This window comes from Cyprinodon tularosa, unplaced genomic scaffold (assembly GCF_016077235.1).
Source record: "Cyprinodon tularosa strain WSP-4 unplaced genomic scaffold, ASM1607723v1 ctg79, whole genome shotgun sequence".
NCBI classification, from domain to species: domain Eukaryota; kingdom Metazoa; phylum Chordata; class Actinopteri; order Cyprinodontiformes; family Cyprinodontidae; genus Cyprinodon; species Cyprinodon tularosa.
In genome coordinates this window covers 2,616,897-2,640,813 of record NW_024039551.1, presented here as the reverse complement: position 1 = coordinate 2,640,813, position 23,917 = coordinate 2,616,897, and the positions used below count along the sequence as shown (strand labels likewise).

Below are 23,917 nucleotides of genomic sequence, written 5' to 3'. Positions count from 1 at the left end.
GTCACAAAAATATGAAAAGGAGGTAAAATAGACAGAATATATTGATGTGTATGAACGACCTAGTCAAATCCTATTTCCAAACATATTTAGTAAAAAAGAATGGAAAGAAAATTTAACACTTGATATGAGCAGATGGTAAAGACCCCAAGACTTGGAGCTGTAACTGCACATTCAGTAGAAGAGGAACCCTTCTACTTCTGTCTTAAGGCCTCTTTTCATACTCAATCCCCTCTCCCCTGGTGATATATCTGGAAAGCATGTCATTGCACCCCAGTTATGTGCAGATGACACCTCGCTCCACCCTCCTACTAAGCCTGATCGAACACTCCCTCCATCTTCTCTTCTTGATGAGAGTCTGAGACTCATTTCTCCTTCCATGCTTATAGAAATAACATTATACAGTCTGCTCACTTCTATCTCGATACTCAACTGTATCCAAACCATCCCTTATCCCTAGGAATACTGCTATCTTGGTTAATGCTCTTGTCACATCTTTGTCACATTGCTTTAAGGCTTTATTATATGACGTACCAAAAAATATCTTTCCATGCTTTGATTGGCCCAGAATCCTGCCTATATTTTCCCCAGCACTCCATCCATGCAGCATCTCTCACAGACCCTAAAAACCTTCATTACTTTCTATTACGATCCTGTACTAACTTTTAACATCCAAAGCTCTCGCTAACCATGTCGCCCACATCTCAATGAACCTATGGAAATGTATGCGTCTTCCCAAATGCTAAGGTCTCACTCTGCCATACTTTTATTCACTCATTACCAGGTTATAAGCATGATTTCAACATATTTCAGCAACATTGTCCCTCAAATATGACATGTAATCCTACTAGATCTTCTTATAGTTTCATCACTAGTCACAGTCAAGACTCAAAACACACGTTGTTGAACTTGCCACATTCCACATCATGTTCACATACTAATGATCCACTGTAATTATAAGTGTGTTCATTCATCAAATAGTATTATCTGTATCTCATTCCTCGTTTTTGATGTTACTTTATGTGTTGTTCAGAATGAAAGGTGACTTTTTTTTATTAATCATTATTTGACCAAACAAATTCCTGTTCAAATTTAGAAACATGTTTTTTAAGAGATATTTTTAAGCAACATATTACGTTTAATACAAGATTTGAGACCTCTACATCATCAGTGTCATATTTTTTTCTTTTCCGAAACCTGATGTGCGCAATGAATCACATGCAGTGAAACTTAAAATGCTTAATATATTGCACAAATATGCCTAAGGTATCACAAATTAATGCTTTTTCAGCTGTCAGAATGATGAATGCTCTGGTTTAAAAAAAAATGTATTTTCGTTTAGGCTTTACCAGATTAAACGCACCTATAATAAAACATTTTCAAATTGATATTGTTATTATTGACTCAGAGCTTCTAAAAAAAAGGCCAATTTATTTTGGTTTTCTTTTCTGAAATAAATGAACAGTGAGTTCATTAGCTTCATAATTAAGCTCTAATTTGTGTAACTCTAAAATAAAAACAAAAAAACAAAGGTATGAGGTGGTATTGTGACAAAATCTGGTAAAGTTAGTGAGGTATATACACTAAAGGTACTTTCAAAAAATAAACTTAGAATATTCTGTATTCACAACTGTTTCATGCTTAACAATGTCTTATTTTTTAACCCCCCAAAAAATAAAAATGATGCTGTTTGAGTTTTGCAAACCATGCAATCTCTTCCGACTGGCAAATGAAAAAAACTGCAAAATGTTGAAGAGAATAATAAATACTTAGTTGCTCCATAATATTTTTAGAAGAGAGCATCGACCCTTTTTTTCAAAGAGGGTGATATCATCTGTTATGGTGAGCTCTTTCTGGGATGCTAATACACTACATCATCAAGAGGAAGTGAGCTTGGCCAGGGTGACTCAGAGAGAGCCCCATAGGAGTCTTCAGTGTGTATGTGTGAGTGTGTTTGTGTGTGTGGATATGGGGTGATATGCCCGGCTAATGGATAAAGCCGGCAACACCTGCTCCCTCTCAAAGTCTGTCCAATCCACAGACATTGTATGCTCTGTTGCCATGGTGCTGGTCATCGCATCATTTCTAACATGTCCGTCAGAATTCAGGTAAAAAAATATTGCATTAAAGTTTTGACTGCTTTGCTCAAACTCTCTGAATCCCTAACATGACAGTATATACGAATCCTACAAGAAAATAAATTTACTACAGCTAAAAGGGTACATCTGGACATCCAGGTTGTTAATAGGTCATCATATTATTAGTATTCACGACTTAAGCTACAGTGACACAAGTGACAGATTCTCCTGTCATATAACCATATAAACAGTTGTGTGGCAAAGATGAAGGTCAATAGATTCCTACTCCCTGCTTGTAAATCATTGGTGGTTTTTCCAACGCCCTACAGCTTTGCTTTTTGAAGCACTTTGTATGATGGAAAATAAATACCGGTACTTCTTCAGCAGCATCCTGTTACAAATCCTGTCATAATTAGTGCAAAAGGTGCATCATTCACCACTGCAGTAGGGGTATCCCTTACTGATTCAATACCTGTCATGACAGTAAAAGTAACATTAAACATATCTGCAAATATTACTCTACATTACATACTTGTTCATAATGAGGTCAAATAAGGTTTTCAAATGAGAATTTAGGGAAAAAGTTATTTAAACCCACCTCACCCTAAGTAAAAATATTATGGCTTCCTAAACCTATTAACTGGTCTTGCCACCTTTGTTTGCAATAACTGGTAATGAAGATTTGTTTAAATTGAAGTATTTCAAACAGTCTGTTTGAGGTAATTGTATAAAATCTCAGATGCATTTAACTCCATGCTTTGACTAGGCCACTCCAAAAACCCAACTGTTTTTTTTTATTATGAGCTATTTCAAGGTGGGCTGTATAGTACTGCTCTGAATCAGCATAAAATAAGTGTTCAATTGAGGCGGGTATATTTCTATGTATATAGACAGGGAACAAAAACATTTAACAAGAAATGAAAAAAACTATGTAAACATGTGAACATTTAATTCAGTTTCAATTCAGTGTATTTATATAGCGCCAATTCACAACACATGTCATCTCAAGGTACTTTACAGGGACAATTCAACCAGATCAAGTTAATCTACTCACCAGATCTGCTTAAGTGAAACCGTCTTTTGGGGGGTGTCATGATTTTTGCACCGATTGCTGGCTTGATTGCTCATGTTCCTTGTCTAGCTCTGCCCTGTTTCTCTTAACTCATCTTATCCACCTGCTCCTGCTTCTATTTAAATTCCTTGGTCCAGGCTATCAGCGCCAGCTGATTCTTGAGCCTTTTGCTGAGTATTTTTTGGGTAACTTATTGTGTTCCGTTTGTCTGATCCTGACCGGTTTTGTATTCTGACCTTTGAGCCTGCCTCCCCCTCTCTGACTTGTTTGCCTGGCCTGTCCTTGCACATCTGCCGGATTCTTCTTGTGGAATGAACCTGGATCTACCTAATGACTTCGACCTGGATTATCCTGCCTTCCTTCGTCCGTACAGATTTTAGCAGCGTCTGCTGCATTGTCAGCCGACCGTCTGGAATCATCCTCTTTCTCGAGGCTCGGACCGAACTGTCAAATCAGGTTAGTGACTCACGCGTTCATAATCATCCTCTGTCAGATTATCATGGTCACTAACCTGTGTTTCTCTCCAATAGATGCTCCTGCCTTAGAAGCTCTAGCCGCTGATACCGGAGATCCTAAGCCCGTCGTTTTGAATAAACGCTTTTTAAGTTATTCCATTGTCTGTCTTGCCTGAGTTCCGGGTCCTTCTGGTCTGAGTCTGAGTCAAAGTGTTAGAACTTTGTTAAAATAATACTAAATAAAGTGGTCAGAGAGGACAAAGTATTGAGGAAATGCTGTTATTTCTTCACATTCAATGCCATATGTCAGCACAAGGTCCAAAGTATGAAGATGAGATCATGATTTACTATATTTCAGTGTTTAAGCCATTTTTAAAATATATCTTGGATTTATTAAGTTGTAATGTAGAGGCCTCCCTCTCGAAGTTAAAAACCCAAACTGTTCTGATTAGGACTGACATCAGTAGGACATGTTGAGGCAGAACAAAACAGTGAGTGACAGGAGTTGGCACAGATAACTGGGTCCTCGAAGTGGTCACACTCTTATCCCCTGTGCTTAGCATATTGAAAATGGGCACACTGCCCAGAACAAAATATTGGACAAATTATGCTTCCAAGTGTGTGTGTAAGTAGCTCACTCTATACTCCTACCTCAAAGAGGGATGAGAAATGCTTTTGTTTGTCAGCGTGAGTAAAAGAGCATATGGGTTAAGCATAAGTGTACTTCACAAACACCTACTATCACACAAAGATATTTTGCTTAAGATTAAATCAACTTACATCAGTCAGGCACTAGCATACAGCCAAAGTGGATTAAAATACACTAGTTGATGTGGGAGATTACAGCACTAATCAGATTTCCAGCTGATCTACTTTCTATTTTTACAAGCTTCATTATAAAATAAATTATTACCCTCAGGCTTTTTCTCACTGCCAACTTTTTTTTTGTTACAGAACAGATTCTTATGTTTTTATACTATAAAGCCTGTTTAAATTTCTACCATAGATTACGTATTATCATCTGTCTTAAAATCCCTAAGCTATGGCTTCAAGATGTAATAAATCCCTTTGTTATTTAATTGCATCAAAAATACAGAACAAAGTGGTTTTATCAATAAATAAGCATCAAAGTTTAAAACAGAGGCTAGAAATATTACGTTGGTTTAATGAAACCAACACATTATTTCTGATTATTTATTTGTAAGAAATTGTTTCAACAGTATTACCACAGCATTGCTTAGCTCAGTGTTTAATAGTGCTTCTTTAAATAAGATTTTATTACATGACAGGTGATCCATAACTGTTGTGGTATGCTCGCAACCATACTGCAAAAAAATTTAATCTACGGTAAATAAGTCCTTTTTCTGAAAATAAGTGTTTTCTTTTTAACTGAGGAGGTAAATTAGACACTTTGCCAATGGAACAAGACAATTTATAATTAAAATAAAAATAAAAAAACAATTTCATTGTTTTATTTTAAGTGCATATTATCTAATTATCTTATTTTAAGAGTAAAAATACTCACACCATTGGCAAATCATCTTTTTTACCTACTCGAATTAGGGCTAAATGTATTTAAGAAATTTTTACCAATTTCTAGACTATTTTTGTTAGAGTTCCGTTTCTGTTAAGTTTTCTTTTGAGTGTTTAGTTTTGCCTTACTCCTTGTTTAATTGTCTTAAAGGTTTAATTCTTATTTTGTTGTGTTTTCTAGTTATTCTCAGTTTTCTAGGTTTTTTATTTGTTGTCCTCTGCTGCCCTCTTGTGTTCTCTTTTTTCCCCTAGCTCTTTTCCTCTCCTGCTCTTGCACACCTGCTCCCAGTCTGCTCATTAGCCCTCTCTTTGTTTCTGTCTCCTATACATACTCTCTCTGTTCTGTTCTTCATTGCTGGGTCCTCGTCTAACTTCCTCCAACTCCATCTCTCTGAGCCTTCCTCCTTGTGTTAGTGATCCCCCTGATGTCTCCATGGTTTCTGGTTCGTTTTTGACTTATTTCCATGTTTTGATTTTTCGATTTTTTGACTCCTGGTTTCTTGTTTGTTTAGACTTAGTTTTCATTGTAGATTTAGGATTCCTGGTTGCCTGTTTATTTGGACTTTGTTTCATATTTGGATTACCCGCCTCTGCTTTTCAGTTTACTGTCATTAAATCTACAAGATATTCACCTCTGCCTCCCTGCCTCTGCTTTTGGGTCAACAATCCATAACCAAATCGTGACAGTTTTAGCAGTGCACTGGGTGGTCTAAGCAAATGAGAGGTTGACATTAAAACTTAAATGATGCCTTCTATCCATGTAGAAATCGTTAAACCTTAACCTGCTCATGTATGGACATCAGCTGGTGTGAAACTTACTATGCAATACTATTGCGTGAACACAAACATTTAATAGAAAATTATATAGCATGCTCTAAAAACTTTTATTCAAAACAGGAAATGTCACAGTAACAGTGGTGTGGAAAGGTGTTTGCCCCATTTCTGATTTTTTTATTTTTTGCATTTTTCTCACACTTGCGCTGAGTATCTCAGATAAACCACAATTATATCTTAACAATGAAGCGATCAATTTTTCACAGAGGCATTTTTTCTTCTGCCCATATATCCGGCCAACCATCTTCTTCTGCTTATCCATTGGGGTCCATGGGAGCAGGTGCCTATCTCCAGCAGGCTATGAACAAAAGGTTGCCAGTTCCATTGCATGGCAGAAATATCCCACCATGCACACACACACACACACAATAACACCTAATGGGCAATTTAGAGAGGCCAATCAAACTAACAGTCATGTTTTTGGAAAGTGGGAGGAAGCTGGAGTACCTAAGAGAACACATGCATGCACAGGGAGAAAATGCAACTACTACTGCTGCAAAAGTTTGTCATATTAACACACACAAATTGTTATCCATGTTTATCAGTCATTTTTTGGGAGAATATTTACAAACAGCTGAATAGATCTTTGCTTTAGGTGTCAGAATAAAGCAGCTGACTTATAGTGCAGAGGTAGAGGTATGGGAAGGGCGGTATGGTGATACCCCTTACAACGAGTGCTATCATACGCCTAAACATCAGTCAGTGGTAAATGCTGTAATTATAGACTGGAATGGCTATCCAAATATCATTATCTGCTTTCATTTCATTGTTGGAAAGCGCTGGGAGGAAACATAAGGCAGATTTAGCAAGAAATATAGCAACTAAAGCTACTGGAGGTGTGTAGCCAAAGGCCTTCTAAATACTGGTTATTGGAATAAAGACTTAGATAACTTAGGAGCACCTTCAGCTTGAGAATAAGCTGTTATGCTGACTGGACTTGGTCGGTCAGCTGGAGAAGATAGAGCTCTGGGTCGAGGAGACTCTGTGCCCTGAGTCTCACCCTTTCCATTTTTGTCCTGAGGGCTGCTATTCCTGTGCTTCACTGAGTCCCTTACATACACCCACTTAACATAAACACATACACAGATAATCCAATTGGTTTCCTGCTTTGATGCTGTATTCAGTCTTGATAAAAAATAAATAAATCTGGGAATTAGGACCCTCTGTGAGATGTTTTTTTAATGAGCAAACCCACCCAGGCAGATGGAGACAGCTAATTATTCTATATGCGTGTGAAAACAAATATATGTACCATGTACCATTGTCTTGCCAAATGTGTATTTAGGATCACTTCAATATATGATCAGTAAATATTAAATTTCAACCAATATTTTTTTATTTATTTATAAGTACATCCATAATTATGCTAACTCACGTGATTTAAAAATGTCTTCTTTCTGTCTTAATTCTGGGTGTTTCTCCTATATTTGGAGCTCTTTCCTAAACTGCTTTCCTCTCACAGCTTTTGGTGTCTCTGGTCTACAAATTCAGCAAAAAAATGCTTTAGTTTAACAACTTTTCTCATTTCGGTTTTTCATCATTCCCATTTATTCTCTTTGTTCTCATCTGCCCGTTTGAGGTTAAATCTTTAAGCAGAGCAGAAAGAACTTAAAAAGTAACACTGCCATATGAGAACTTCTGTCTTTAGTTCTTGAAATACTTTTTTAAGAGTCAGTATCCGATATTTTGTGTTAATTGTCTTTCAGGACGTTGTATCTTGAAAAATCAAGGATGTAATTCTACTCAGTCTAAAGGGGCAAAGATAATTTAAAGTGAAGTTAAACAATAGGCTTTTTAAGGTTTTTCCATATTACTAAAGGATGTATATGGTCGTGCATAATTGAAGCAAAATATTGATCCTAACCTTAAAATGGTCAGAAAAGGGACTTTATGGTAATATTTTATAATTTGTTAGAACATAACTTGAAGAAAAAGTTGAGCATTTTGGGTCAGAGTTCTTTAAATGCTAATAGGCTATAATAATCTTTCCAAACAGATAAAGAACATAACACTAGCGTTCACTTTTACACCTGCACGCCCAAACGTTACGGACGTTTATACTCTGTCAGCCCACAGCTGCTGATTACTTCCAGTCTATGCCACCCCCACCCATCCCGCTGCCCCCAAGCCTTTCAGTCCTGCTGCTGGTGGTTGATCTTCCTCCCTGAGGGCACGCAGGGCTCTTAGGCCACCATTAAGTTCTGCTAATGGGCCTGACAAAGGCACCACATCCTCACTATTTAGGCATGCTCTGTGTTAGATATGGATATTGATCACTTCAGTGAAAATGGAGAGCTCATGCTGGGTGAGGGTCGATTTCATATGGACATGAAGGCATGAACATTGAGCATTCACACAATAAAACATTCTGGATTCTTGGAACAACTAAGCTGCAAAGGACCTAACTCATAACAGAGAATATCATGATGTAACCAAAATAATACTCATTTATCTTGGATTTATATTAATACATAAGAAAGTGTCTTTCTGTCACTAAATACAGACCATATGATATGAATTTTAAACTGGTGCATTACCTTTTAATTTTTGTCAAACTTTGACTCTTTTGCCACTGAGCAAGGTACTTTACATGTTTAAGAAGAACCATTATTAGGTTAAATTACTTAAATACATGAACAATCAACTGTCAATTGTTTAATACCCCAATTAAACATATTTTACTTTCAGATTAGGACTTCCCATGTATAGTTCTTTAATTAAACCATGGAAAATATTACCTGCTTTCTGTAATGGTCTAAAGATGTCCTGTTTTGTTGTTTTTTTTATTTGTTTATTTATCTGCTTCTGATCATACTGCCTATGTTTCTAGGTTTGGGATTATAAACTCTTCCTTTTAGCTTTTTTTTGTATTTATTCTTGTATTCTGGTTACATTTTCCCATTTTGTTACATCTGTAAGGTTATCCTTCAGTTAGATTAGGTTGTTGTGTAATAGTGGCATTATTTTTTTCCTCTGAAGTCAAAATTTGCAATTTTTTAATTCATAGTTTACAACTGGAATGCCCAGAGTCAGAATTACCATTCAGAAAGTCGGATCAACAAGACCACATCTGACTTCTGTATTTAAGATGTTTTTTACTTCCCTGAAAAGTATAGAAGCTTCTAATTTGACTGTTTGAAGCAGTTCTTTATTATCTATATGGCATTAAGTCCGTTCCAGTTCTATTTTTGCAGTGTTTAAAGGAATACCGCATGGAACAGTGTTTTTGTCATTATTAAGGTTGTAACATTGGCCATGGAAAATAAAATGGTCTACAAGTTGGAAGCCAGAGTGCATTTATCTCAGAGATTTTATCACTCTAACTTCTAGAATTCATCTTCTAAGGACAGTGGAACAGAATTGTTCACTGCTGAAAGAAGGGATGTGAAGGAAGCCATTTATGTTAAGAGATAAAAAAAAACAGCCTTAAACAGGGTGGGTGGACTCAGGTTTCAGCTCTCAAAAACCTACAACGCAACAATAGAGTTTATTCCTTTCCGCTATCATAATCCTCATGGCCATGCAGGGGACCAAGACATCTTGCTTGGTCACTCAGGCCAACAAATCCTTTTCAGAGGCATAGACCAGAATCGGGAATTGGAGGCTAACAATTATTAATCCCCATTACTAAGGGGTGACCTGTTCTTCTGGTTCAATTTGCATGTTTTCTAAGACAAAACAAGGGTTTGTTGGGCTACTCTATAAAGCTTAGAACTCAATGCTAATTCTGTCATTTTCAATTGAAAAAGCTTCCTGGACGGAAAGTGAAACCTCTTCAAACTTAGAAAAAAGGCTACGTTCACACCGCAGCCTGAAGTGACCAAAATCCAATTTTTTGGCCTATATGTGTGTTGGGATCTGGAGAAGTTCCACCTTTCTCCAGCAGAGTCCGCCGTGGATCCTCCTGAGCTGAGCCTTCGACACACCTGAGGCGCATCTCATCATCAGAGGATCCTCCAGTATAAAACCTGCCTTCAGACCTTGCCTCAATGCCGCAGTGTTTATCCAGTTTGGTTAGCACCTGAGCCTAGCTTCTTCTGAGAACCTTTGATGCTCCTGATTGGATTCTAATCCCTCTTTGTCTCTGCTTTCAGGAATCCAGTTTCCCTTGTAAGCTCTGGATGAGCTTAACCTACCGAGCCTGCCCTCTGAGCCAAACCTGAAGACTCTTCTCTGGATTCCCATGCTGCTCTGGACTAAGAGCTGGAAACCCAAAGCCAAGGTCTGCCCTCACACTAGAAGTAAGAAGCTGAAGCGGTTATTGGACTCTGCTGAACTAAACAGTCTGTGGACCCAACAGTTCCTCTCTCAAAAGTCTAACCCGGACTCCTCAAGGTATAAATCAGAAACTCTCAAACTCAAACTCATCTGCTTTCAAGCTAACTGAACTGTCATCCTCACAGACTCCAGTGAACCTGCCCCCAGGCCTGAACCAGTTCCTGTGTTTATTCCATGTGCTTGTGCTCAATAAAACTTGTTAAACTTTTCATCCGTTTCTGTGGTGTTCTGCATACTGGGCTTTTCTGAAACCCATCATGACAGAACACTGCGGCCAAACACAAGGCCCAGCAGATCACTTCCGTCGTCGGTTGGAGGAGCAAGAGGCTCAAATCCATGGACACGCTCAGGCTCTTCGTGAGTTGAACACCCACATTGAACTACAGAACCAAATGATTCAAAGCTATGCTAACTACATGGGCAGTGCAAACGCCACGTCAGCAGCACAACCATTTCCAGGTCCAGTTCCGCCTCCGATGTCACCGACGGTGACGTCATTACCTGAGTTCCGCCCTAGTCTTCCTGAGAAGTTTTCTGGTAATATGAAGGACTGTAAAGGATTCTTGTTTCAATGCCGTCTAATTTTCCAGAACTCTCCTGGCAGTTTCCCAACTGATCAAAAGAAAATAACTTTGATTCTGCCCCAATTGACCGGAAGAGCCCTTGAATGGGCGGAGGCAAGGTTTGCCTCCGAAGATAGTCTCAGTTGTCAATACTCAGATTTTGTTTCTGAATTTTCTCAAGTATTTAACCAAGAAACTGATCAAACAATTGACTCTCGTGCTCTTTTGAACCTAAGACAGGGGAATTCTTCTTCTTCCCGCCAAAGAATCAAGGTTCTTTTGTCTCTGCCCCTGCATCTAATAATGTGACTGTTTTTTCTGCTCCCACAGAGCTCGTTTCCAAGCCGAGGTCTAAGACCCAGTTACTCCCTTTGCCAGTTCAGGCCTCTCATGCTGTAGAAACGGATGCTGAACCCATGCAGGTTGGACATACGAGGCTAACTCCTGAGGAAAGTCTAAGACGTTTCAGGAGCAAGCTATGTATCTACTGTGGTGAGAGTGGCCATTTCATTGCTTCATGTCCAGCTAAATCAAAATCCGGGGCCCGTCAGAGGTTCTGAGGAGTCTGACGGGCCGTGTAAACTCTGAGAAATCTCCTCATCTGATGCTCCCAGCCACCTTATTCTTCTCAGATCAGAATCTCACATTGTCTGCTTTCATCGATTCAGGCTGTGAACGGAATTTAATTGACTCCAATCTGGTCCAGCAGCTTCAAATTTAAACTATTCCTCTAACCCAGCCTCTCTGTGTTTCCACAATTGATGGGAAGAAACTCCACCAGGTCAACCACCAAACGCAACCCCTCGAGCTGTTAATCTCAGGTAACCATCGTGAAACCTTAAAATTTTTTGTTTTTCCCTCTGCATGTTCCCCTCTGGTGCTTGGTTTCGAGTGGCTGGAACGACATAACCCCCATATAAACTGGACTGATCGTCATGTTGAATATTGGTCGACCTCATGTCATGAAACGTGCCTCCGTTCGGCAGCTCCCGCTGTGAGGTCTCCTAGAGGCGGGGGGGAGATGGACTCTCCTGACCTTACTTCTGTCCCTTCCGAGTACCATGATCTGGCTCCTGTCTTCAGTAAGGTCAGTGCTACGTCCCTTCCACCTCACAGCCCTTATGACTGTGCAATCGAGCTATTACCAGGAGTTCCCCTACCCAGCAGTAGACTTTATAATATCTCCAAACCTGAACGTGAAACGATGGAGAAATATATCAATGAGTCATTAGCTGCTGGAATAATTCGTCCCTCTTCCTCTCCGTTGGGTGCTGGGTTCTTTTTTGTCAGCAAGAAGGATGGTTCACTAAGACCCTGTATCGACTACAGAGGCCTGAACCAAATAACAGTTAAGAATAAGTACCCACTTCCATTACTAGCATCAGCATTCGAACCAGTACAAGGGGCTACTGTCTTTACTAAGCTCGATTTAAGGAACGCCTATCATCTTCTCAGGATAAGAGATGGAGATGAATGGAAGACAGCCTTTAAGACTCCCTTGGGCCAGTTTGAGAATTTGGTCATGCCTTTTGGTCTTACTAATGCCCCTGCATGTTTTCAAGCCTTGGTAAACGATGTTCTCAGAGACTTTTTGAATGTGTTTGTTTTCGTCTACATCGATGACATACTCGTTTATTCTAAAGATCTTTCTGAGCATAAAAAACGTGTCCGCCTGGTCCTACAAAGATTAATGGAAAACAAACTTTTTGTCAAAGCCGAGAAATGCGAGTTTCATCAATCTTCAGTCACCTTTTTGGGGTTTGTGCTCAAGGGCGGGCAGGTTAAGCCATCTGAAGAAAAGATAAAAGCAGTTTTGGAGTGGCCGATACCTGAAAACCGTAAGCAGCTGCAGAGATTCCTGGGTTTCGCCAATTTCTATCGAAGATTTATCAGGAATTACAGTCAGACAGCTCTTCCTCTAACTTCTCTTACTTCAGTCAAAAGAACCTTCCAGTGGACCCCCGAGGCACAAACTGCATTTGATAAACTTAAGACTTTGTTTTCCAGAGCCCCTGTGTTAATCCAGCCCGATCCTTCAAAGCAATTCATCCTCGAAGTGGACGCTTCCGACTCTGGTGTAGGAGCAGTATTATCTCCAAGACTCAACACGGATCAAAGAGTTCACCCATGTGCTTTTTTTTCTCGTAGACTTTCCCCTGCAGAGCAAAACTACGACGTTGGTGACCGTGAACTCTTGGCCATGAAACTGGCATTGGAGGAGTGGAGACACTGGCTTGAGGGAGCTGAGCACCCGGTTCTTGTATGGACTGATCACAAGAACCTAGCCTACATCCAGTCTGCCAAACAAGCCAATCCTCGTCAGTCAAGGTGGTTTCTCTTCTTCTCTCGCTTCAATCTCATAATCTCTTACAGACCCGGATCCAAGAACATCAAACCCGATTCTCTCTCTCGTCTTTATTCCACTGATCAATCCGAGACGCCTGAACCTGTTCTTCCCGCTTCCTGCACTGTTGGAGTGGTTACCTGGGAAATCACCGACCTTATAAACTCTGCCCTGGCTTCTGAACCTGACCCAGGTAACGGTCCTCCAAACCGAACTTATGTCCCTTCTTCAGTCAGATCTCGCCTGATACAATGGATGCATACAGCCAAGTTTTCCGCTCATCCGGGGGTGAGCAGAACTATCGCCTTAATCTCTAGACGTTTCTGGTGGCCTACCCTGCACAAGGATGTCAAGGAATATGTTTTGGCTTGCTCTACCTGCGCCAGAAACAAAACTTCACATCAACCACCCTCAGGTCTGTTGCATCCTCTTCCAGTTCCCACGCGTCCCTGGTCTCACATCGCTATTGACTTCGTCACTGGTCTTCCCATCTCCCGAGGTATGTCTACAATTTTTACCATCGTCGACCGATTTTCAAAGTCTTGCCATTTGATCCCCCTCAGAAAATTTCCCACGGCCTTTCAAACCGCCCAGCTCCTGGTTAAACACGTCTTTCGTCTTCATGGAATCCCTCAAGAAATTCTTTCGGACCCAGTTCATTTCTCAAGTCTGGAAGGCTTTCTGTTCAGCACTCAACTGTAAGTCTTCACTTACCTCAGGTTATCATCCACAGTCAAACGGTCAAACTGAAAGAATGAACCAGCAGCTCGAGTCTACTCTTCGTTGTCTAACCTCCAATAATCCCACCGACTGGAGCCAATATCTCACATGGATTGAATACGCCCACAACTCTCTCAAGTCAGCTTCCGCCGGCCAGTCACCATTTCAGGTTAGTCTTGGTTATCAACCTCCTCTTTTCCCTGCAGACGAGAGAGAGATTTCGGTTCAATCAGTCAACCAACACATCCGTCGATGTCAACGTATCTGGAGAGACACCATCGCTACACTCAACCGCTCCTCTGAAACAACCAAACGCTTCGCTGACTCAAAGAGACGTCCTGCCCCAGAGTATACTGTTGGTCAAGAGGTATGGCTTTCCACTCGGGACATTCCCCTCAAAGGGATGTCTCGTAAGCTATCTCCTAGATACATTGGTCCATACAAGATCGCCCAGGTTATTAATCCTTCAGCCATACGCCTGCAACTTCCCCCGACTCTTCGCATCCATCCCACGTTCCACGTCTCTCAGGTCAAACCAGTGGTCTCTAGTCCTTTGTCGTTGAGAGGGGGGTACTGTTGGGATCTGGAGAAGTTCCACCTTTCTCCAGCAGAGTCCGCCGTGGATCCTCCTGAGCTGAGCCTTCGACACACCTGAGGCGCATCTCATCATCAGAGGATCCTCCAGTATATAACCTGCCTTCAGACCTTGCCTCAATGCCGCAGTGTTTATCCAGTTTGGTTAGCACCTGAGCCTAGCTTCTTCTGAGAACCTTTGATGCTCCTGATTCCTGATTGGATTCTAATCCCTCTTTGTCTCTGCTTTCAGGAATCCAGTTTCCCTTGTAAGCTCTGGATGAGCTTAACCTACCGAGCCTGCCCTCTGAGCCAAACCTGAAGACTCTTCTCTGGATTCCCTTGCTGCTCTGGACTAAGAGCTGGAAACCCAAAGCCAAGGTCTGCCCTCACACTAGAAGTAAGAAGCTGAAGCGGTTATTGGACTCTGCTGAACTAAACAGTCTCTGGACCCAACAGTTCCTCTCTCAAAAGCCTAACCCGGACTCCTCAAGGTATAAATCAGAAACACTCAAACTCATCTGCTCCCAAGCTAACTGAACTGTCATCCTCACAGACTCCAGTGAACCTGCCCCCAGGCCTGAACCAGTTCCTGTGTTTATTCCATGTGCTTGTGCTCAATAAAACTTGTTAAACTTTTCATCCGTTTCCGTGGTGTTCTGCATACTGGGCTTTTCTGAAACCCATCATGACAATGCGACCTGTATCTGATCTTTTCATGGCTGTCTGAACAACAAAGATCCAATTTTTTCAAATGTGACCCAGGCCACTTGGCTATGTGGTCCTGAATCCGATACGAATCTGATCTTTTCAAATGTGATCTGTGTCTGAACGGCCAGGTCGCATTCATCCGACCTGAAAGCCATTAATACCCGACAAAGGTCTGTATTCTGGGTCTTGCTATGAATAAGCGGCAAGAAAAACAACAACCATGGTAGATGATGATGCGGAGAGAAGTATTTATGTTTAACCATCTTGAAAAGATTGTGTTTTTATGGTTGGGAAAGATCGCTAGATGCGCTCCGGCACTACTATCCATGTTTACTTCTATAAACACAGAGCAGGCCTGCTTGTGACGTCATTCCATCTTCTACTGCGCACGCGGGACACTTGCGTTGTATAAATGCAGTTCACGCAGGAGATCACATACAACTCACATATATTTGGAAATGTGAACGGCAGCGCAAAAAAAACGGATTTCACAAAAAAAATCGGGCATCAAGGCCTGCAGTGTGAGGCCTTGATGCTAGTAAATGGCATCTGTTTGAGTGAGCCACTTCAATTTTTTGAAGTCAAAGCACTCTAACTTGTAATTGTTGGTGACCTGGTGTTTCTCCTTTTTTGTGACCCCTTCTTTTTTTTATATATATATATATAGACCAGGCATATGTTTATGCCTTTTATCTCTTGTATATTGTAATATAACCTTGAATTTTAGCTCAGTTTAGTTTAGTTCAGTTTAGTTTCATGATATATTGTTAGCTAAGGGGGCACAGCATGATTTCCCCATAGACTTCTTTACATTTGGCTATGAATGAGGATGCACCGAATATTCGGGTTTCCAAACTTTTCGGACAAAAAAATAAAAGAAAAACTTGTCAAGTATGAACGAGAGCTAAGAGGATGAGCAGAAGAGTGCTTCAGCTTTTTGTTTTCACCACAGATGTATCATCAGAAACCTCTGGATAAAAGAAAACAATGAAACAAAGCTGCTTCTTCTCAAGAAATCTGAAGGGCATTTCCAAGCAAAGCTTTGCACAGATATGTTGATATCTTGAGATAAACTTATGAAACCTGCTAACAATGTGCATGGTTTGGTAAGAATAAAATGGTGTTTTTGATTATAAGGTAAATTTATAGAAAGTCTTTACATCATTATCTATCGGACCTGAGGAAGCAGGTAAATGAAAGAATATTAAAAGGCCTAAGAACTGTGTATGCTTGAGCTGTCATGTCCTCTGGCTCTGTTCATAGCAGAAAACGTGAAAACCTGAGACAAAACACAAATTTACAAAACAGCAAAAGTGCAAATTGACCAGCACATGTCCATTTATCAGAGGTATAATGACAAGAGGTTGGTAGAGTGACCAAAAAATGTACTTTAGTAACTAACTAATTATGAGTAGGAGTAAGAGTAGCACTAGTTTAGCATTTTATGCATGTAAAATAAAAAGTAGTCATCCAAGATATTACTCAGGTAAGACTAAAAAAGTTCTCAGCTCAAGTACTATGAAGCTAGATCGGTCTCAATTTTCACAAATACACATATGTGATTTATACATGCACAGCACGATTCACACAAGCACAAAAAAGAAATCCACACACACACAGTACAAGATCCACACACGCACAGGACAAGATTGACCAAAGTATTTCTGGTCCATAAACTATTATAAATTAAATTACACATTAACAGTAGTCTTCAAACTTCACTGCATTTGTGTGTGGATTTTTGAGACTCCATAAAGTCCTGAGTAATCGTTGGCTCATAACATCGAATTTAATGTTTCAAATAATGTAAGAAGACAGCGGGATATGTGCAAATTCCAGTGTTTTGAAGTGATCAATTAAAAAAAACTAATATACTAATAAATTACACTTTTTCACATCAAATCTTTAGTGACAGCGTATATGTAGCGAAAGAATAAAGAACTTCCAGGAACAATATCTTCTTACTTTATATTCACCTAAATTTTGAATATCTAAAATTACTCACGGTGGATAGGGCATCCAATAACTATAAGTAAGAAAAGTGATACTCTCACAAAGATATTACTAGGTTAAGGTTAAAACTATGTCACAGTACTTTTTTCTCTCAAATTTACGAAAGTAACTATAACTGGGGAAATGTAACTAGTTGCGACTTATTTCTGATAATTACACTTGACAATTAGTATCTTGGTGTATATTAATCAAATTAATTAATCTAAGGCAGTGGTGGTTCTAGACTAAATTTACCAGGGGTGGCAGTGTGGGGCCAGTGTATTTGCTGAGCTGCAGAACCAAACAGCCAACTCAGGAGATCTCAAATATACCAGATTAGAAAGTAGGGGTGCATTTGGGACCCCCAACCTTATCTACCCCATGCAAAGGTCTAATAATCAGCTACTATCAATGCTCTAAACTATTTATTTATATTCAAGGGAGTTATTTTGTGCATTTGCAGCAAGTTTTTCTTCTTTCACAGTTATTGTTCTTGTTTTCCCAGTAAAAAAGGATTAAAATGTAAAAAAGGTGTATTGTGATCCTATTACAATTGTTATACAGAAAATATCAGTATCGGTCGATATTGGAATTGGCATGTTATCAGCCAAAAAACTGTAACCAGTGCACCCCTAAAACGGAGATCCTGTCACAATACAGCTGAAGCTAAAAGTGCAACACTTTTATATTTAAAGCATTGGGAAAATAAAAGTAGGAGCGCAAGAAATATGTAACAGGGACTTAATAGGAACCTTTCAACAAAGGTTTCAGTCCAAGTGCAAACATTCGTAAGAAACAATTTAACACAACCATTACAGGGACCAGAACCAGTTAAAAAGGGGCAATGACCCCAAATGACCCCCATGTAGGGAAAGAGGATACTTACCATTAGTTGTTTTCTTCTTTATCAATTAATTAAGTTGTTTCAAAACTGCTTACCTGACACAGACTTTTGAAACAATTTTTTTTAAAAGTGCTGATAAACTGTGTTTATCCACCCTTATATTTGCATTTTTATTTTCACATTTGAGTTTTATTTTACTCTTATTTGGTCAAGTCATTGCCATTATTGGAAATTGGTTGTTTGAGCAACTGTCACAGTCTTGGTTCTGTTGTTTTCTTTTGAGTATTCAGTTTTACTTTGCTCCATTTTCTCTGGTTTTATTGGTTTAATTCCTATTTTGTTGTGTTTTCTGTATATATTTGAGTTCTTAGGGGTTTATTTGTTGCCCTCCTTTGCCCTCTTGTGTTGGTCTCCTTTTCCCTAGCTCCTTTCTAGTCTCCTCTCTTCACAGCTGCTCCCAATCAGCTCATTAGTCCTCTCTTTGTTCAGTCTACTATAAATACTCTCCTTGTGCAGTTCCTCAGTGCTGGTTCCTTGTCTTACCTCGTCTTACCCTGGCTCCTCATGATTGTTTTCCCTGATTCTGGTTTATTTTACATTTTTCATGTTGGATTTTTGGATTCCTGCCTCAGTTGTTCAATTAAACCTTCAAGAAACTCATCTCTGCCTCCCTGCCTCTGCATTTGGGTCCTCTAACCTCAACCAAACCCTGTCAGTAGTGATGTCATAAGATGAGCCGAGGCTTCGAGGCGTGTGTCAAGTAATGTAAGGGGCGTTTCCCCGAAGCTTGTGTCGAGTCCTGATTCATTTAGAGGAGGGGCCAAAACTGATGACGTCCGAGGCCTCGCTAACATGATATCACGTGACCACTTCGGGAAGTGGTTCAGAAAGCGCAAGAATTTTGACAGGCATTTAAACAGCCTCAGTATTCAGTCAAGATGTCAGAGTTTGTAGGAGAGTTGCTGTCAGTTGGCGGGAGTTTGGATAGATCCTGAGAATAGATTGGTTGGAAAAACAACCAATCTAGTTGCTTAAAACTATTTTGGTCAGAACATCTGAGCAAGCCATCGGACACAGTTGTAACGCTAGTGTTAAGTAGTATTTTTTCCACTGGGCAAGTAACCAAATAAATGGTGTCCTCTGTAAGACACAGAATCCCTCTCCTGAGGTTGATGGTTCAAGACCCACCTTTAGCATTTGAAAGTTTTGATTAAATTTAATTATTTTGGCTAATGAGACTAATTAGCACTGGTTTGCTCTAGTAAAAATATAGATTGTGTAAAAGCGCTGCCAAATTAGGTCAGTTTATTATGTTTGAATAAAAATGACTAGGACCTTTCATTTTGCTCACCATTGCTCAATTTGTACACACACTTTCACTGTCTGCTTGAGCTTATTTCACTAAAATGGCAGAAAAACAGTGCACCTTAAAAGACATTTTATGCTTTAAAAAAAACTTTAAAAGATTTTATTATACACACCAACCATTAAAAATTTCAAAGGAACTTAAAAGGGAAAAAAAATAAAAACAATTGCAAAAAATCACATATTTCATTACAGACTGTAGTTATGCATGTTCACATGGGGCTTCATGAACTGTGGGGATCGTTGAAGCAATTTTGCCAAACGGTTCAATGCCTCATGAGGCTTCATCTAACCATCACTACCTGTCAGCAGACATCCCAAGTCTCCCGAAAGTTCTGGGAGTCTCCCTGATATGGATAGTTGTTCACTGATGCCCACGAGTCAGAAAAGTTATCCCAGATTTTAGACTTTGCGAGGTGGAGATTTTTTAATGCGAGTGAGAGCATGCAGGCAATACAATAATTCGTGCACCATGTGCGAATTATAGAACTACTTCAATTGCGCTGACAACAAGAGAGAGCGGGGTGTGACGAAGAGGTTGCTTGTGAAACTTGTGCAGCGTATCTTTCAAAAGAGATTGATGCTATGTTCAACTGCTGATTGGATCAGTCCGATAAGTTTCGGGTTACTCTCTGGCAGTCACCTAGTTACCACTCAAAGCTGTGCATCCTGTGAAACAGCAGAGGTTGAATTTTCGAGTAAAAAAAAATGAAAATATAGGACAAATTTTACAGCAGAATATACTAAAGTATATCCACGTCTAGTAAAGGTGAGGAACAGTGGCAGATCTAGACCAAATGTAACAGGGGGCCAGCGTGTTTTCATGGGGGCCCAGAAAAGCATGAAATAAAAAACAGGGCAAGAGATTCAAATATATTAAGAGAGCTGCATGAAGTGAAATTTATTTTCAATTAGGTTCGATAAAAATTCTATTTCTTATGAGGTCAATATACATTTATAGTTTAGGAATTTTACATATTTTTGATGTAATTTAAGTTAAAAATACCCTTTTCTATAGGGCTGCAACAACGAATCGATAAAATCGATAAAAATCGACTTTTAAAAGCGTTGGCAACGAATTTCATCATCGATTAGTTGTGTCGCGCGATTAATGCGTCATCCGCCGCCGCCGTCATCACATCCACTTGACTGAAGCGGGGGAAGAAGAAAAAATACGGCAGAGCGAGTCAGCGCTGCAGGTGCAGTGTTGCCAACCCAGCGACTATTTTTCAAAAAAGCGACTAGCGACAAATCTGGCGACTTTTTACGGTGTCACTGGCGGCTTTTGGAGACTCTTACGTGAAAGCATGTATCATTCCTACTCTGCCGTGGGGCGCCTCCCCCCGCTCCCTCAGGAGTCCCTCTCAACGCTGCAGTCAGACTGCGTCCAGACTGCAAATGAAGCGCGCATGCTCCGGGATTGACGGCGCAAATTGATCACAATAATTAAAATAGCCTGCGCTTTGTAAAGTGAAAAAAGTCGTAACATGCAACTTTTGTCAAAACAAATTAACATGGCACGGAACCACCATGTTTGTTTGGTTTTAAAGTGGGGAAACGTCACGTTAGTTTCTCAGGTAGCTCATCTGATGCTTTCCTTACCTTGTTAGTAGGTTACAGCGAGTGATAAGGTTGGCTACTTATTTTACTTTTAATTTCATTTGAATTAGCTTAAGCAGCGTTTATATTTACTTTATAAATAAATTAACTTGCAAATTATGAGAGCAAGGCTTTTAAAGTTTAAATCTTCTGGCAAAGATAAAGAAAAGAAGATCCTGCAATTTATGGAAGTAAAGCAGAATAAAATCCAGCAAGATCAGTAATATGTAAATTAATTATATGCCACATTCCCATGTAAATATCTGTCTTTGGAGGATGTGTTTTTTAGCACCCCTAGTTCCCTCATTTTTATTCCAAATACAATTTATAATTTGAATCACAGGGCTATTTTTATCTCTATGGTTAAGTATTTTCTCAAGTAGCAAGTTTAACTGTTATACTTTCCTGTCTTAAAAGGCAGAACTCTTCTAGTCTAAAAAAAAATAATTTGTTGAAATGGGGGGACCTGTTGTTTGAACCCCTTAGGGGCTTTTAAAAAAAACAATGTCTTTTTTTGCACTTTATGAAACAAAGTACCCTATATTTTGTGGATGTACAGCTACATTTCTCATGTAAGTTTGCGTAGTTTTAACACAAACATTTATTTTTCATATTGCACCAGTACAGTTAATGAGCAACCTGTACTTGTCTGCTTGTTTGTTCTGTCTAAAATGTTTATTTTGGAATAAAGAGTATAAAATATAAAAAATATTTTTTGTCCGATTCATCGATTAATCGAAAAAATAATCGGCCGATTAATCGATTTTTTAAATAATCGTTAGTTGCAGCCCTATTTTTCTATAAAATTTGAATTAGAACTCAAGAAAAAGAGTGTAATTCAACTGCAAAAATTTGAGCTTTTTTATGTTGTGAAAGAAAAAAACATTTAGCAGATAAAAACTGGGATCCTATCTCAATACCACTGAAGCTATCACCTGATTGTTTTTGAATAATTAGTGAAACAGAATTTGTAACGAAAAAGAATGAAATACATCCAAAGGACCTATCTGTAACCATGTCTGTTCCAGCGCATATCATCATTAGAATTTCTTTTAAGTATTATGTCTTTAGTACAGGGGCCATAACAGGGGTCAGGACATGATCTACAGGGGCACTGGCCCCCGTTGGCCCCTGTCTAGAACCGCCCATGGTGAAGAATGATGACACCGTGGTGAGGTGCACTGTATGCTGAAGTCCCATGAAAAACAGAAAGCACAACCGATGTTCAAGGCTACAAGATTGAAAGTATTGTCTTATGTATTGTATTATTAAGTATAAGTATTGTTTATTATTATCTAAAAGAGTTTTTGTTTTGGGATGTCTGTGTCAGCAACATTATTTTTCTAGCAAGAAAAGGATCTTGGTGAAGTGTAATTCTAAAAAAAAAAGAAAAAAAGAAAGAAAGAAAAAGAAAAAAAACAGTACCATAATGGATAGTTTAACTAGTATTTAAATGCATTTTGCATTTTTTTTCCCTGTTTAATCATGCTGTCCTCACCTGCAGCCTTCGTCTTCGAATGATGCCAGAGTCATCCATGGCGCGTGCCGCTTCTTAAAGCTATTGGCGGGTCTCGTGGCTCCTAGTTCCAAATGTTGAAAGTATAGGGCCAAATCTCGCGTTATTTCCAGCGAACCAGCGCGGTTCGCGATTTACCATCACAGCAGCAATTTTTATGTGAAAACTAAAGACACTAAGGCCGTGTCATGGGTATTGTTATAATAAAAAAAAGGTGAACGTTAGATGATGATTTGGTTTACAGCCGGAAAAAGACACTCTGGTTCACCATTAAGTGTGGCTCCAGTGTTCCACTCCATGCTGTCATAGAAGAACCACTTTGGTTGGAAGGCTTAAACAGAGGGATGCACTGAAGTCCAGGTGACAGACCGAAGGTTATAACAACAGATAAGATAAAACAGTTTGCAAACGTCTTCACTTCCAGGCACTGAGTGCAACGATCCAAAACAAAAAAAGCAATTCCTTCACATATGTCAGTTGAACATTAAATTCCGCCTCTGTCATCAGGCAGCATGAGAAAAATCTTTTATCTCCGAGATCCTTACATCTGCAAAACACCCGAATTTCTCTTTTAAGCGTCGAAGCACGTCAGGATCAGTTTATCTGTTCATTGCATTTTTAAAGAGGTTTGCCGCACTTTAACCAAACACCTATGGAGCATCCCCATCCTGTCAGCGCATCACCGTCAAACAGGATCCGCAGCGAGAGCAGCCTCCTTAAAGGGCAGCATTCAAGCAGCGGAGGTGGAGACAGAGCGACCGCTTCTCATGTTACTTCCCCTGTGCGCAGATTTTTGCTGTCATCCGTCCGATGCGCGTCTGTTCAGTCTCTCCTCTGGTTTAAATGGGTTCCTGTTTGCCACCTAGACACCGGCTCATAGCCCACCTCCTACAACCACAGGATGTTTCACAGCGACTGGAGATTGTGAAGCAGACCGTGGCAAAGCTGAGGAGGAGCCGATTTCTGGCTCTCATCCTGCTTGAGATGATGAGGTTGTTTAGGAGGGAGGGAGGAATTTGGTGAGTTATAAACAGAGAGGGACACATATGATTCAGGAGGAGATGCTGTAATAATATCTCCTAGTATGGCAAGCCGTTTTAACATAAATTCGGTCTTTTCTCATCGTGTGAGTTTTTCAGATTGAACTAGTTTTATTGGTTTAATTCCCATTTTCTTTGTGTTTTCTGTATGTATTTGAGTTCTTAGGTTTTTCTTTGCTGCCCCCCCCTTTTCCCTGGCTCCTTTCTAGAAGCCTCTGTTCACACCTGCTCCCAATCAGATTGTTAGTCCTGTCTTTGTTCAGTCAACCATAAATACTCTTGCTGTGCAGTTCCCTGGCTTCTAGTGCAGATCTTCCCTGATGTCTCCATGGTTCTGGTTTGTCTTGCATTTTTAGGTTGGATTTTTGGATTCCTGCCTCTTTTACCTGTGAACACTCCATTA

The 23,917-nt window shown here is 39.7% G+C and overlaps 1 protein-coding gene across 4 annotated transcripts in view; it reads right to left on the bottom strand.

Moving 5' to 3' along the window:
- mast1a (microtubule associated serine/threonine kinase 1a) overlaps positions 1-23,470 on the bottom strand; it is a 143,714-nt gene extending 120,244 nt beyond the window's left edge. For 3 of the 4 annotated variants that reach the window (XM_038271104.1, XM_038271103.1, XM_038271105.1), the window contains exon 1: positions 22,457-23,470. In XM_038271104.1, the coding sequence (XP_038127032.1) occupies positions 22,457-22,495 (39 nt within the window). In that variant the 5' untranslated portion in view covers positions 22,496-23,470. The remainder of the gene's footprint in view (positions 1-22,456) is intronic. The other variant, XM_038271107.1, reaches the window with a different exon arrangement.
- Positions 23,471-23,917: the final 447 nt, after the last annotated feature.